Raw genomic sequence first — 16,696 nt, forward strand, 5'->3', positions numbered from 1 at the left:
TAGGTTTTGTATCAAGCCAGTATATTTGATGAATGAGCTCATTTTGATTGGTGCCAGGAATATATTGTGGTCCATTGAGACTTCTGGCATGGGAAGTGGCTGAAAGGTTAAACAAAGCAAATGTTCCATGCAGTCTGATTACTGGACAGGAGAGGGAGGAGATTGATGGTGCGAAACACGTGGCTATGACTGTTGAAATGGCTGATGTTTCATGTGAGTATAAGTGTGCCGTCATAGATGAAATTCAGGTATGTTATTCTGATTTTATATACATTGGGTACCTTGCTATTGATTAACTTCTATTCATAGATAAATCATATGAGAATCTGTCGTTGAAATTCTATGCACTTTTTGACTTAAATAAGATTAATAAATTAATCTATCAAAAAACAAGAACATTATTAGTACACAACCAAATTGACAGTAAGCTTATGATATCTATGTGAGGCTAAATAGGTCATTCTAATATGTTTTGGCGTTTGTTACATATCATCCCACTGGGATATCTGCACTTAACAACAAAATACAAACTATCTGATTTCATTGGTTCCTACTTCCTATACATAAAGCACACACTATTAGTGTAGGTCTAGAATATAAGAAGCTATTGTAGATGGTAGTTATAGTGACACATATATCTCTATCCAAAGCTATAATGAATTTGCTTAATAAAGAAATGGCTATAATGAATTAATGTACTTGTAACCCTTGTTTTAATTTTTTTAATTAATGATAGTCATGGTGCAAGTTACCTTGGTAGGGGTATTGACCCCTTTTATTTGGTAGCCCTGAGTTTGGTATCGTCTAGGTACATTGTATAACTATAAACTATAAAAAATAAAATAAAAATGAATCATGGTATAAATGTACCACCTTATGTGCATTTTTAATGCTTTTATTACATTTTTTATTATGAAATTTAATCATGTCTTATTATGGGTAGTTCCTAGGTACATCTTGTATATTGCAGTACCTGAGAAACATCTAGGAAGAACAACAAACCTAGGGCGTACTTGGACCAAACCTAAACTTTTCTAGTATAGTGTGGTCCTTTTTGGGGAGTACCTGATAAGGTAGATTGTGGTAAGTTCACATGTGGACAATTGCCATATGACCAAAACACTTGCCATGTTCCCCCTATGTGTACTTGGGTTGGTATATTCTAGTGAACCATAGGGACGTGTTGGCCCCCAAAATCCCCACATTTTCAAGACAATGATGTTTCAGGGACGTAGGGGGAATGTTTGTACCACCACCACTGCGGGGACGTCATTGAGACTTCGGGGACAATTGGACGTATCGGAGACTCCTAGGAGTCCCTTGACCATCTTGGAGACGTTGAGGAGTCTCTGATAGCCCCTAGTTAGAATCTCCAACCCTAATAAAAAAATTGGTGAAAAAATTGTGAAAATGACACTTGTAATGAAGGTTTGTGAGGTTTTGGAGGCCTTATTTGTGCTTGTTGGTGGGGGATCCACACTCTGCCCCTAGATCTTGGTGGGGGCTTTGCCCTCGGACCCCCCACAAGGGGCACTGCCCCTTGACCTCACAAGGGGCTTTGCCCTTAGACCCTCACAAGGGGCACTACCCCTTGACCCCAAACCACCACCCACCATTCTTATTGTTAATGCAATCATTGCCATGTTTCTTATGTTTAGTAGTTTAAACTTCACTTAGTATGCCAAAGTTTCATTTGCAATTCTTATACTTATTCTTGGTTTGCTCCCAAAGTTCGAAAATTCTGCCCACCATTGTTAATGCTCAAATTTCAATGCAATCATTTTCATGTTTATTAGTATAAAATTTACATAGGGTGGCAAAGTTTCATTTACATTTCTTATACTTATTCCTTACACAACTTTTTATAACTAATTTTTCAAGAACTATATGTATTTGCGCCACCCCATTGCTGCCCCCCTTGCTGTCCCCTTGCCGTCCCCTAACTTAGGCTTTTGGTCCCCCCATCCTTAAAACCCAGTCCCCCTGTCCCACCGTTAGTAAACTCCATGGAACTATGGTATATTCTGAGATATTCCCCACAAGACAATGCAGATTTCAAATATGATTAATAAGAATCTTCCTATTGATCTAATATTCTACATGATTGGTGTATTTTTGTTCCTATATTTTGTATAGATGAATGTGCACATACAAATAATATGATGCTTCTTCAAATTTTAGACTTTCATGGTGTTCAAGGTTTATCCAACCCCAAGTCATGTACAAGATTTCCAAGATCTCCATTCTATTGATGGTTATATGGAGTTGTCTTTTGCCTAGCTATTACATTGTTCTTACAATGTCTCAAAGTTTACAAAATAGAACAATCCTTCATTTTTGATTTGCAAAATCTTGATCTTGTTCTCCTAATTCTCTACAAGAGCATTGAATTCTTAAATTTCTTGAAGACCTCAATATTTTATTTTGAATGGAAAAATTATCTATAAATGAAACATAGTACCAGGATTCTCTAAATGAAGGTACATCAACAAGTTTGTAAACATTATTGTGGACCAAATACAAGATTTGCCCTAATATTTGAGGAGGTTTGGATGGGTGAGAAACCCTCTCTTTGACATCTCAGAGTGTTCAACTATGATGCATATGTGCATATTCCAAAGGAAAGAGGTCAAGTTGGACTTCAACAATGAGAAATGTATCTTCATTTGCTATGGTGATTATGTGAAAGGATACAAGCTTTGGAATCTTGAGATAGGGAAGATGGTATACAGCCGTAATGTGATCTTTGGAGAGATCAGGTTTCCTCCTTTTGAGTAACCAAGAGATGAAGAGAAAATGAATGTGCAGTTGGTGCCAAAGATTAAGCATATTGCAGGTGAGGTTAAAGAAGCTCATGAGGCACCATAGAGGATCTGGTCGAGATGAGGAATTCGAGGAGGAAGAACTTCATAGTGCACTCTCGAGAAGGTCCAATTGACAAAGAAGAGAACCTGATGGATATAGCCCACTTGATTTTTGTTTATTTTCTAGTTATGATGAACCTGAAATTGTGAAGGAGGCAATTGAGTCAAAGGGGAGTAAGTATTGAAAGGAAGGGATGGATGAGGAGATCGCATGCTTGGACATAGGAAATAAAAGGACTTGGGAGTTGGTTTAGATGCCCAAAGGAAGGGAACTGGTTGGATGCAAATGGATTTTCAAGAAGTCTAGTTCTGATGATAAAATTGAAAAATACAAGGCACAATTGGTGGCTAAGGGTTATTCCTAGGTTGAATGAATTGATTTTGGTGAGATTTTCTCTTGTTGCAAAGCTTACATCCATTAGATTATTGCTAATCAATTGCTACTAGATATGTGCTTGAGATTGAGTAGATAGATGTCAAGACAACTTTTTTTCATGGAGTGTTGGAGGAGGAAATCTGTGTATCACATCTTGAACACTATGTAGAGAAGGATTTAAATTTTGGGTTGAAAATTGAAGAAGTCACTTTATGGATTTGAGCAGTGACCTTGGATGACGTAAGTTTGATAAGTATATTTTGAAGTTGGGATTTTTTAGAGGAAAATCTGATTATTGTGTTTATTTTAAGCGGGTTGGTGATCTTTTTATATATGTGTGACGTGCTAATTAGTAACAATAAGGACACGATCAAGAAGCTTAAGTTTTAGCTCTCATTATAATTTGACATGAAGTATCTAAGTGCTGTTAAGTTCATTCTAGGAATGGACATTAAGAGGGATAAGGCTAAGAAAAGGCTTTGGTTGAGTCAGAAAAGGTATGTTAACTCTACGTTGTAGCATTTTAAGATGCAAGACTATAATCCTATGTGTGTTTCCATTCGTTTGGAAACAAAGTTGTGTGATACAATGACTTTTGATAGAGGACAAGAAAAAGGATGTGTAATGTTTCATATTCTAGTGCAGTTGGAGGTCTAATGCATGCAATTGTCTACAGGGCTGTTGTGAAAGTTTAATATTTACTACCAAGGAGGTCATAAGCTAGGCATGGAGCTGAACGTACAAGGTTTCATTGACTCAAATTGGCCTAGTGATATCAATAGCAAGAAATCATCTAGTGTATATGTTCTTAATTTATTTGGTGGTGTAGATAGTTGGATGAACAAGAAGCAAGTTATAGTTACTCTTTCAACTACAGAAACATTGTACATGGCAGCTACTCATGCTTGTAAGGAGGCACTTCGGCTTCAAATGTTGTGTTTTGATATTAGTCTAAGACAAGGTAGTGCATATTGACTATGATAGTGTGAATGCTATATGTTTAGCGAAGAACCCTATGTTTCATGCATGGACAAAGAACATTGATGTGTAGTATCATTTTGTTTGTGACATGGTGGAGAATGATTGAGTGATGATAGAGGTGGACACTTTCAAGAACATTGTAGAATCGTTGACCAACCTTGCGAGCACAAAGAAGTATAGATGGTGCAAATTGGCAATGGGCATTACTCTTAGCTATTAGATTTGTTTGTTTGTTTGTTTTCTATGCTTTTGCAATGTATACAAGTGGGAGAATATCAAGATATTTGGTTAGGTATGTGTTGTGACGTTTTCACACATTGCACCATTGCAAATGGGGACCCCCACTTTTTGCTTTGCTTAGTGTTTTTCTTTGTAGTTTCTTGGTTGTTATCCTTTACTTATGAGTGGAGGATGGTTTTGTCAGCCCAGGATGAGTAGTTAAGATTAGGTCGATAGGAGATGTCAAAGTTGCTAATATTGTCAAGAGGTAAGAGAGTTGTCAGTTTGCAAGCAAAAGGTCTGAGGGTTTGGGATGGTGAGAATTAGGGTTTTTAGAATAGAATAGATTAAATTGAGAAAATGGTAACCAAAGTTGCTTTCAGTGATAAACAAACGATGAAGCATGATAACATTGGGTACATTAAGGTTTTGAGATGAAAATTTGACTAAGGCATGAGTTTGCTTAAAATGTGGTCTTGGCTAGGGTTTGCCCCCTATGAGGAATTTAAATGGATGGAAGATGAAATGAGACTAAGTTAGAAATGATTGAGGCAGAGATACACCAAATTGATTATCTTAGTCAATGAGCTTTCTATGGCACAAATGGTATGCAAGTTTGTCTTTACAAATAGAGCCCTAAATACTGCCTAAGCAAGATGTTTGTGCAAATGAAAGGCTCTAAACCGACTTGATTATGCAAACAAAGCATAAAATCCCGCCTAAGACAAAGTTAGCCTTGTGCAAACAAATTCAAGACAGCATGAAATTCCCATCAAATGTGTGCAAATAAGGCAATAGACATCGCTCAAGGCAACGTGCAATCTAAAGGTTTAAGGGGCAAATCACTCGTGCAATTAAAGGCTGCCCAAAGACCTTGTTATGCAAATGAACCTACAAATGCTGCCACCCTAAGATTGATTTTAGGCAAGTTTAAGTTTTGCAAGTGGAGAGTTCAATACCGCCAAAGTTGTGCGAATGAGGTCTCAAGGGCCAATTTGCTTAATTGCAATAAGGTGATAAAAAAACAATCAAACACGCTGCTTATGTGAAAGAGACTCAATTCATTGCCAAGCTTGTGCGAATGAGGCATCAAAGGCTGATTTAGCAAAGAGAGTTCTGTTCATACAAGGGATAGGCAATATCTTCATCAAGATTGCTCATGCAAATGAAGCCCTAAGGGTAAATTTGCTTAGGGTCAATGTGGCAACCAAAAGTTGATCAAACCAACTTAAGTTTGCAAATGAATAGCAAAACACCGATATGTCTTGGTGGAGAAGGGCAATCAACATTTCATCAAATGGATGAGCTAATGCAAATGAAGGCCATTATACTAATTGTGCAAATGAACACATAAACACCGATTTGTATTGGTGTAATCAAGCAATCAACAATTTATCAAACAAATTCACTGATGCAAATGGGCAAGAAAGGGCCAAAATCTTTATGCAAATAGGGGTAAGGACACCGACATTATACAAACCAAGAACTCAATATCGAAATCTCTATGCAATTGAACATCAAAACCCCACCTTGTTTATGCATGCATATCCAAAATGCCAACAAGAGGGAAGTAATAATTTGTGCAATCAAAGCATGTAATGCCGCCCTCCTTAAGTTGTGCCAATGATTGCCAAATTTGTGCCATCTTGTGCAAACAAACACACAAAATGCACTCAGCGAGGTGTAGGTAATCCGACTTGCAAACAGTAGATTCAGACCTTAAAGCGACCCCAAAATCAAATTCATGATTAGGATCAGACCTAAAATCAGACCTGTATCAACATCAAAGACAAGATTATTTGAAAATTAGACCTTGGGATGAGATAGAATCAGACCTAACATTCTGTATTTGTCAAGATTTTGTCTTTATTGATGTGATATGATTTTAAATCATTCTGTATTGCAGGTTTGAGACGTGAAAAGATGAACACTTATAAGCTAGGAGGAGAACAACATCTATAGTTCACACTATCAAACATTGCAGTATCAAGAAGAATTACAAAATTTCTTGAGAAGATGATAAGAAGGCCAAGGATCAAGCCTAGATCGTGCAAGGAACGAAAAGAGGAATTTCACAACTTGAAAGATAGGTTCAAGGTTGCATCACATCAGGACTTACATCATCAAGACAATTAGGGGGTGATTGAAAGAATCAAGACATCATAGCATGAGGAAATACCCCAATAACATGAAGAAGTAAAGCCATAGCAAGGGGGATCAATGACAAGGTAGAGACTTGAGTGTAATAACCTCAAGGGTATAATCACCCCATGAAGATAATCCTACGACCTTAAGACTTCAAGCAATACAAAGTGGAAGGAGATGAAGTTAGAGCTCAAGGTCAAGTATATCACAAATAAGGGAAGATCAACCAAGGGCATCACATAGTCTACATCAAACGTGATCCAGGAAGTAGATAGTTTTAGAAAAGTTAATAAAAGTTTGCTTAACCATAATGATGCTTCCCATCACCACATTGAGCAAGCTTGAGATGCTGAGTGTCAAGAGATATTGCTTGAGGCATCAACATTTGCTTGTGGTGAGGTATCAAGTCTACAAGCAAACTTTGGTGTCATCCTAGTCACCATTCAACCAATCAAAGGGTTCCAAATCAACATGACCAGATGCAATGTACCTGACTCATCCCATGGGCACTTCGAGATACCTAACCTCATTTCCTATTGGTTCACATTCAATATTGAACCTAAATGTAAATTTCTCATTGGCCAAAAGGAGTTTGTTGTAAAAAACCCTAATTAGGGTTTTCATCTTGTAACCTTGGCCATTGATTTGAGAATCAATCTGAGCCTTTCATTGTAAAGAGCTATCTATATAAGGCTTAGTTTTCTCATTTGTTAAGGGTCAACAAGATTAGAGTAATAGATAGTAGTTCATAGATAGCAATCAATAGTTAGCAATTAGAATAGAAGTTAGATTAGGAGAAGGTAAAGATTGTTGCCAAGACTTTGTTGTAAGGAGCATATGATTTCATTGAAGCTATGGTGGATTTAATGTGTTGTTTCAACAATTTGCATGATCTTTACTTGTCATTCATTTTCATGTTGTTTAGATGAATGAAAGAACTTTGTGCATGATTAATGGTGAAATTCATACATCCATACCACTGGCAATTTGCTGATTGTAAGTTTGTCTTGTGTGGTCTATTGGAATCCTTAAAGAAGCTTAAAGTTTGCGTTTCGGAGACGGGGACGTTTCCGGGATGGGGAAACGGGGATGTGACGTCTCCCGCTGTCCCGCCACTACTATTGGTGCTCCGCTGGAGATGGGGAAACGTTTCCGTGTCTCCCAAGGAGACGTCCCCAAGTCTTCCTGGGAGACGTCTCCACGTCTCCACGCCTCCTTGGGAGATGCCTAGGTGTTTCTCGAGGGTTGGGGAGACGTCTAGATGTCTCTCGTCGCCCCACGTCAAATGCAATATAAAAAGTTAAAATTTTAAAAAAAAGTTTGATTTTTGGGGGTTGGGGGATAACCCTAATTTGATGTGGGCCCCACTTCTTCCCCCAAAACAACAAAAAACCATCATATTTAATGATTTCACTCACATTTTGAGAGATTGATTTTTTTCCAGCAAGTTGAAGAGGAGGAAAAACTTGTAGAAGTCTGATTGAAGGAGTGAAAAAAGTGAGTGCAAGTGTGATAGGAGTGAGGAGCAAGAAGAAGAGGATTCTACTGCATTTTGGAGAGATTTTTCAAGCAAAAGGTAGGGTTTTTCTTGTTTTATTTTCTGATTTTCATTTTTCAATTCTTTGTTTGTTTAAAAATTAATTTTAAACTTGTTTTTTTTCTTATTCATCTCAAAATCAGATTTGATGTTGAATCTTAAGGGCAAAATGATGAATGAATCATTCATCATTAAATGATATAAAATTATAAATTGTAAATTTTGTTTTCAAAATTGAAGTTCCAATTTTGTATTTCAATTTGTTAAACTAGGCTGATTTTATTTTTATATTTATTTTGTGAAATGCAGTGTCACTTTCACAATGAGTTCCCAAGAAATGAGTGAGAATGAGATGGAAATCCATTCTCATAGTGTACATGATTCAAAATTTGAACCTGAGGATGAGGGGGGCGACCATGGGGCTGATCCTGGAGCCTGATCTAGTTCCATGGCGAGTGCACCAACTAGTATAGGTTGCCCTTCAGAGTTGTTGGCATAGTATGCTAGGGGTGCTTATGATCCTAAATCTCCTCCCAGACAGTTTGCTTCAAGAGTAGAAGGCACATCATGTTCAGGTGGGGGAACAAGGAAGTGGAAGTGCAACATTTGTGGGGTTGAATAGTTTGGTAGCATCACTAGAGTGAATGCACACATTCTTTTTTGGACAAGAAAGGGTGTGGATCAGCTTAAGTTCTTGAAGCTAAAAATATACAGTACAAAATTGAGTTTAACAAGCTTTGGGGCGTTCCAGATGACACAAATTTTTCAGTCCCTACTACTTTGTCTGCTAGGGCAGCTCTTCAACACAACTAGCATGTGCCACATACTTCTCCTCATGCTTCGCAAACAAGAGGAATGATGTTTGGATCTCCATCCACTTCCACTTCTAGTGCCATGCCCCAATCACAAGAGGCTAAGGAGACAGGGAAACACAAGTTGCAGACATTGCAGAGTAACTCCACAGTTGATATGTTTAATGTGCAGTTGAGAGATGAGATAGATGAATCCATTGGGAAGTTCTTCTTGGCCAGTGGCATCCCATTTCATGTTACACGATGTCCTTATCATAGGGATATGATGGCTATGGTGGTGAAGGGAGGAACATCATATGTGCCACGAGGTGAAACGAAAATGAGGACCTCAATCTTGGATAAGTGCTATTCCAAGATCAATATTTTGATGGAGAAGATGAAGGCATGTTGGGTGGCATCTAGGTGTAACATAGTTTTGGATGGGTGGACAGACATTAGCCATCGTCCACTCATCAACATCATGGTCACATGTGCAGAGGGCCCATACTTAGAGTAGTTGATTGTACAGGGCATCACAAAGATGCTGATTTTGAATTTCAGGTCCTCAGGGAGGCTATTGAGGAGGTTGGGCCACAAAATGTGGTCCAAGTAGTGACAGATGTAGCCCATGTGTGTAGAGCAGCAGGGAGACTCATTGAGGCAGCCTATAGACATATTTGGTAGACCCCATGTTGTGTGCATGCCATGAACAATGCACTCAAGGACATGGGGAAGATTGATTGGATTAGAGGAGTGGTCACCGATGCGAGAGATGTGCAGATGTTTATTTGCAATCACCACACTTCAAATGTACTCTTCAGGACCTTCGCGAAGGAGTTCTTGAAACCAGTTGAGACCAGATATGCATCCTATTTCATTCTCTTGGAGAGAATGATTGAGTTGCAAGAGGCATTGCAACCCATGGTTATGATTATTGAGTGGAATAAGTGGGCCGAGGCCAAGACAGCGCAGGGGAGAAGGGTGAAGGAGATAGTGAAGAGTGATGTGTTTTGGGCTGATGCGAAATACATTGTCTCCATCACTTATGCAGTATTCCAAGTTATCAGATAGGGGGATGGGGTTGCACCTAACCTTGGAGAGGTGTATGAGTGCATCGACTCTATGCTTGACTAGATGAGGGCTGCTGTGCGAGTGAAGGACCCCTCTCTATCATTCTACAATGAGCACATCCGGCCAATCATTCAGTGTAGATGGGACAAGTTGAACACTCCTTTGTATATGGCTGCCTTTACTTTGAATCCTAAGTGGTACAAGGCTAGACCGAGTAAAGTGACACCAATTCAGGATGATGAGGTGAAGGCAGATTTCTTTAGGTGCATAGAGAAGATGTATGATTCTAGAGATGTCGACATAATTCGCACTGAGTGGGGAAGATTTGCCACTCTTAGAGGCTATTTAGATGCAGCAAAGATGGATATAGAAACTATGGCACGTGAGGACCCACTTTTGTGGTGGGATTGTCATGGTCCGAAATCTTTGACCACCACTCTAGCTATCCGTCTGCTATCCCAGGTTTCTAGTTCTTTAGCTGTTGAGAGGAATTGGTCTACATATAGCTTCATCCACTCTCTTAAGAGGAACAACCTTACCTTTAAGAGAGAAAAGAAGCTTGTGGCTGTACACAGTGCTTTGCGTCTCATGGACCGCAATGCACAAGGAGAGTCTAGCGGCACGATGGGATGTAGAGCCAAAGGAGCCATCACAGATTGATGAGGATTATCCTACCACTTCAGATGCAGGGCTTGTTGGTGTGAGCTTGAGGGATCTTGACCTTGTGGAGTCCAGCAGTTCCAATGATGATGAGTTTGCAGATGATTAGAGGCCTCCCTTCACTACATTTTGAGTTTTGACATTTTGGCATTTTGTCTTTTGTAATACTATTTTATTAGTATCTGTATTTGCTACTCATTGCAATGACATTGTAATGATGAATCATGTAATCATCTTATAGACTTTGTGATATCTCATATGACATCAAATATTCATATTTTCGATATAATAGAAATCTCCAATTTGACAATTTCATTTGTCAAATTTTATTTAGCAATTAGCATTCAAGAAATCTTCGTATTTAGATTTAGTATTTCAAAATTTTTTCTGTTATAATTTTACTAATTTCCTTTAGTTTCATTTGAAATGTAATTCCTATACTGTTATACATATTTTCAAAACTAGTTTTTCAAGTACTATAAGTATATGTATAACTATATCAGCACCAACAGCACCACCCCCCTCTCCCCCCTCCCCCCGCCGTCCCCAAACTTAGGCCCTTTGCCCCCCCCATCCCCAACACCCGTGGAACACTGCCATCTTCCATTTCTCGCAATGCTGTCTTTTTGGCAATGTTCTCTCTAGTCACCTTCCTCCAATAGGATACATGGAAGGCAATATGAATCTTGAAGATGTTAACTAATTGAGTATGTCACTACCTGAACCTGTTTAAGAACTCTATAACTATTGAACAGAAGACTGTTCTTTTTCATTTTAACATATGAAATAAGCACATATTCAATGTGTAAATGGCATTCATTGCAAGATGTTTTTCCAAGGAGATAAAGAATGTTATGGAAGCTTAATTGTTCTTTTGTACATCTAGATGATGGCTGCAATGAAGGATTCATTCTTTCTGTGATTAATTATTATTTGAGTTTCCCGAAATGATGTACATTTAGTTGGAGACTCTGAACTACATTTTCAAGTATTTTTTTTATATGTGTGCATAGATTTGCTGCAAAGCTGGAGGATTTTCTTTTGTCTAATGGGTAATTGCTAAGGAAAATTTGAAAGGTCTATTCAATTACACTGTCTGAATTACATACTTTTTATTTCTTGCTTAGATGATTGCCTGCAAAACGAGAGGTTTCTCATTTACTCGTGCCTTGCTTGGAATTCCGGCTGATGAGTTGCACCTTTGTGGGGAACCAGCCGTTGTTTCTCTTATTCAGGAAATGCTTAGTGTTACAGGTGATATTATGCAGGTGATGAAGCAGAATCTTCTGCTGTTCTTGTCTGAGAGTATAATTTCCTAACAAACTCCATTTTATCTCTCTTTTTTTCTTTCCTGTTTCCTTAAATTGTTAAGTGTCATCTGTTTTTTTAATTCTTGAAGTTGAAAACATTCTCTCTTTTCTTGAAGTGAAGCTGTGGACACACGATAATGGAAGTTAAACTTAGATTTTAATTTTCATGCAGGGAATAAATTGAATTGCCTCATTTCTATCCTTTGTAGCAAAGTTCTTGAGATTCTTTTTAATTTTTTATTTATTAGTTACCATAGGGGATTTGACTATTACACAGTTTTTGATGTTGTATAGTTCTTGGTTTTCTAATTTCATATTTAGCTGTAAGGTTGTTGGGGTCGGATCATGTCAAAATATGTTGGTCTGCTTCAATATTTTAACTGGTTTCATAAAGTCAGCAATTTTTCTTATCGATAGCAAACTTATAATCTTGATAAATATTACTTTTGAATGCTATTCTGATCTTAACAATACACAATTTTAGACACCTAATGTCTTAGCTTAATGTTTTCAACCTTTTTTTTTTTTTATGCATTCAGGTTGAATACTATAAGAGACTTTCTCCTTTAATTCCATCAGAAAGGCCATTGGATTCTTTTTCAGAGATTCGCACAGGAGATTGTGTTGTTGCATTCTCTCGACAAAATATCTATTATATAAAGGCAAGTATGCTGGTAATCATGCTGTATCAGATGAAGAGTGTTGAATTATTGTTTCAATGCATGGACAAAAGTTAGTTTTAGGAAGTGTTGTTTCAATAAAAAGGTAGGAGAAAAGGCAATTTGTTTTATTTCTAGAAATGTTACTCTAGGAAATAATGTGTTTATGTCAGTGTATGCTGATCAGTGAACTCAAATTCCCCTTTGTGTAGTATAATCTCTAATTAACATTTTAACATAAGATCCGTATTCCATACTGATTTTATATCGACTATATCTATCTAAGAAAATAATTCGATTCCTTAAAATGGAGTAAAATAAAGTTTCTTTCCTCAAAATTCAAGTCATTCTTTTTCTTTAACATTCATAAAAGAATGTCTTTTTATTTTTTAATTTTTCCTTTCCTAATACTATATATGTTGTCATGTTTTGTGCTGTATGTTGTTTTTATTAAGTGAATAGAAAGTTGTTGACTGGCTGGTTGTAGAGTTAGACTCAAGTTTAAATCTCATTTCTTCTGGGTTGCAATTTTGTGGGCTTGAAGTGTTTCATTGTTATGTGTATATTACTAAATCACAGATGGCCAATAAATAATTTCAGAAGTAACACTGTTGCTATCATTATTGATAGTCGTTCTGCTCTATAATTGTAATACCCACATAGTAAGGACAGGTAGGGGCTTCAGTCTTCTGTATAATCTCTTTCATTTCATATTTTTGGTAAATGTTTTGAACAGAAAAAAATTGAAGCCAAAGGGGAACATTTATGTTCAATAGTGTATGGATCATTGCCACCTGAGACACGTACAAGACAGGTATGTTCGGTTTGCACTACATTAGTTTAAAAAATTGGCATTTTCTATAGTAATTTTTCCTAATCTGTTATTAGTGCTACTTAATAGTCTTCTTATCCTTATAATTTGGCTAATATTCAATTTTCTTTGAATTTGTTTTATATATTTTTTGTTTGATATACTTATCTATGCATGATGCCAAAAATTAAAAGCAAATGGAAAAGAAAAGGAATGATAAAAAAAAATATAAATAAGAGGTATGATTAAACAAAGTGAAACTATTGTAGTCGCATTTTATGTGTCATCTCTCATTGCTATTCATGGACACCTCAATGAGTACAAGTCCTGTTATACGTGGAGACAATGCCATTTGCATTTACATATAGTGAAAGTAATCCAATTTGGCATATCTTTGTGCAATGCCTTTCTTCTGGATAAGCATTTTCATAGTGTGTATATTGATCATCTCTACTTCTGATGTCTGTGATAGTGGTCATCTATGTATATACGTAAGTGAATGTTGAAATGTAGATTTATCCATCTACATAATCCAAATGCTGAGGATTATCCTTAATCCAGGTGGTAAAGGCTACTTTTGTGGATTGTGTCACCCTATCTGGCAGTTGATGTAACGAAAGGGGTCTATTGAGCATTTTTCTACATTTCCACAACATTTAAAAGAAAAATACTTTGTTTAAGCTTAGATGTCTCTTATGAATATAAATTTATTCAATTTGTCATGATTTATTTCTAGGAGTAAAAGAAAGAGAAATTAGAGAAAGATTGTTGAGCGAATTGTCTACTGCTAACTTTTGAAAAGACCATTATTTCTGTTTTTACATTATCAAAACTGTAGAACATGACCCATTCCCTTGTTTAACATAAATATAATCATTTATATTCACTAAGATTACGCTTTTTCACCAGGATGATTGTTATGTTCATATTTGATGAACACAAGCAACAAAGGGTATGAGTTAATCCACAAATTGATCAGTAATTGGTCTTTTATGCTTAGAGATGACAATTTGATCTTAAAAGTTGGGTCAAGCTGAAAGATCACTAAGATCATGGTTGCCATTTTCAGTATTTGAGTTAGCCTTATGCATTAATTTTATGGAATTCGTTGTTTTAAGTGGAATCCAATACGAGAAATGATGTGATGGAGTCAATATTGCTTCCAGGATGGAATGAGTCATCTTTAGGAGTCATTGGGACAAAATTGCAGGCTTTATAACACTTAGGAAGACAATTTTGGACTGACTTCTGGTTGAATAAGGGTAAATTGCAGGATCACCCTAGAGAATGATGTGACACCCTGACTGCACCAGCGAATGAATTACTGGCAAAATAGGTGACTTTGCCATTTAGGGGACAATTTGGGGAACTTGAAGCGACATTCATTTTGGACGGTTGGACTTCCACTTAGTAAATGTTTGGTAGTTTATAGGAAAGCCTTGGGCATTTGGGAAAGGAGATTAAATGCTTGTTGGATCATAAAGTTGTTTTCTAGATTGTATTGTACAGGTGCAAGGTTATTAGAGTTGTGGGGGCTGATTGCAATTGTGAGGAGCTTTGTAAATGCATTGATAGCATTGTATCACTTGTAAGTATTGAAAATTAAGTGGCATGAGGATTTCTTTACTTGGTCTTCTTGGATTTTTTCCCATTGAAGAGAATCCTCTTCCACACTAGCTTCTTTACACCAAGTGAGTTAGCTAGAGATAAACTTGTAGTTAATGCTTCCCATTCAGCCTAATTGTTCACGTGATTACCCAAGAATAACTAGCTGCCATGAACAAAAGAACCTTTGTCACCTAGAATAATCAATCCCACACCTACCAAACTTGGGTTGCCTCTAGAAGCACCATCAAAATTTAGCTTCTAGGAACTCTCTAGGGGTCTCAATTTGAAAACCAAATTTCTCGTTAGTTTTCTTTTCTCTTAATCCTCTAATGGGGGGAGGAGTTTCCTAATTCCATTTTTTCAAGATTAAATTGTGATGGTGGGAGAATATCCTTGATCCCATGTTTAGCAAGAAGCAAAGTAGGAATAGATGGAGGCCTTGATTTGTGCTAGCATAGCATCCACATTGTGGAGGTACCATTGAAGATCTTATGGTTTCTTTCAAGCCGTTAACCCCATATGGTGCACTACCGCACAATCTTCCACAACGTACCAAGTATAGCTGAAACTTGTAGCCAATTGCATGAATGCATATGAAGAGAAGCTAAAGAGACCTAATTTATCCCCATCCTTGCTAAAGCGCTCAAATGAATGATGTTTTGTAATGTCCCTTTTTCCAATGCCCTTGATTTTTGCCCTAAAATCACAATCCCAAGTAAGGTAAGGAATGAAATAGAGATATCATTTAGCAATTAGATCCTGATTGAGGCCCATCAATAATGTTAGATATAAAATCAATCATTTCTACTAGGGTTAGGGACATTATCTTAATCATTATTGTAAATTACATAATGTGCATGTGAATTCCTTTAAGGCTTTTCCCAACAACCCATACACATTATGAAGCACCATGGCGTTGATGTGTTTTTTATACACCTCAAACACAGAATAAAATACCAAAGGTATTCTATCCCCTCTTGATCAAAATCTCCTCGGATGCTAACTTATATGATCAATCGAGACAACTCCAAAGTTTCTTTAGTCAAGCCTTGATGTGTAGATAGCTCAATTGGTTGATGTGATTGTTGGTAATCCAAGGGGACTTACGTTGAATACTTGAATGTTGAATGTTTAGATGTTGCTGGAACGTGGAAATTAACTTGATTAGAAAAAAGGGCAAAAGATAGGGTTTAAGAAGACTAAGCTACTCCTAAGATCAAAGATAACGATGAATCTTACTTGGATAGACAAACTCCTTCATATCAAATCTTGCTTCGCCATGATAACAACAACTACACAAGATTGATGCGATCTTCTAAGGGATGAGAAAGGTTTTCATATCATGAATATTCATGCAAATACCCATACATGACGCAACTTGAATAAGCATTCATAGTTGAACTAAACACAAGTGTAAGGTTCAGGCTAACTTTGCATTGTAGCATACAATCAACAAGCTACAAAAAGTATGAACCAAGGAGCTCACCAAAATATCTTCATAAGCATACATTATAATCAATGAAATTCAATTAAACTATGAGAAGTAGACAAGAAATCATGCCACGAGTGGAAATAACACCAAATTCACCATAACTTCAATGAATTTAAGTATTACTCCAACAAGCCTTTGCAACAACTTCAAGTTTTCCTCCTCCTACTTTAAC

At 37.0% G+C, this 16,696-nt stretch overlaps 1 protein-coding gene across 8 annotated transcripts in view; it reads left to right on the forward strand.

Moving 5' to 3' along the window:
• LOC131036035 (ATP-dependent RNA helicase SUV3, mitochondrial) overlaps positions 1-16,696 on the forward strand; it is a 242,567-nt gene that overhangs the window by 50,572 nt on the left and 175,299 nt on the right. For 7 of the 8 annotated variants that reach the window (XM_057967836.2, XM_057967834.2, XM_057967830.2 and 4 more), the window contains 4 exons: positions 58-248; positions 11,772-11,912; positions 12,494-12,616; positions 13,350-13,427. In XM_057967836.2, the coding sequence (XP_057823819.2) occupies positions 58-248; positions 11,772-11,912; positions 12,494-12,616; positions 13,350-13,427 (533 nt within the window). The remainder of the gene's footprint in view (positions 1-57; positions 249-11,771; positions 11,913-12,493; positions 12,617-13,349; positions 13,428-16,696) is intronic. The other variant, XM_057967835.2, reaches the window with a different exon arrangement.

The sequence above is a fragment of the Cryptomeria japonica genome, chromosome 10 (assembly GCF_030272615.1).
Source record: "Cryptomeria japonica chromosome 10, Sugi_1.0, whole genome shotgun sequence".
NCBI lineage: Eukaryota > Viridiplantae > Streptophyta > Pinopsida > Cupressales > Cupressaceae > Cryptomeria > Cryptomeria japonica.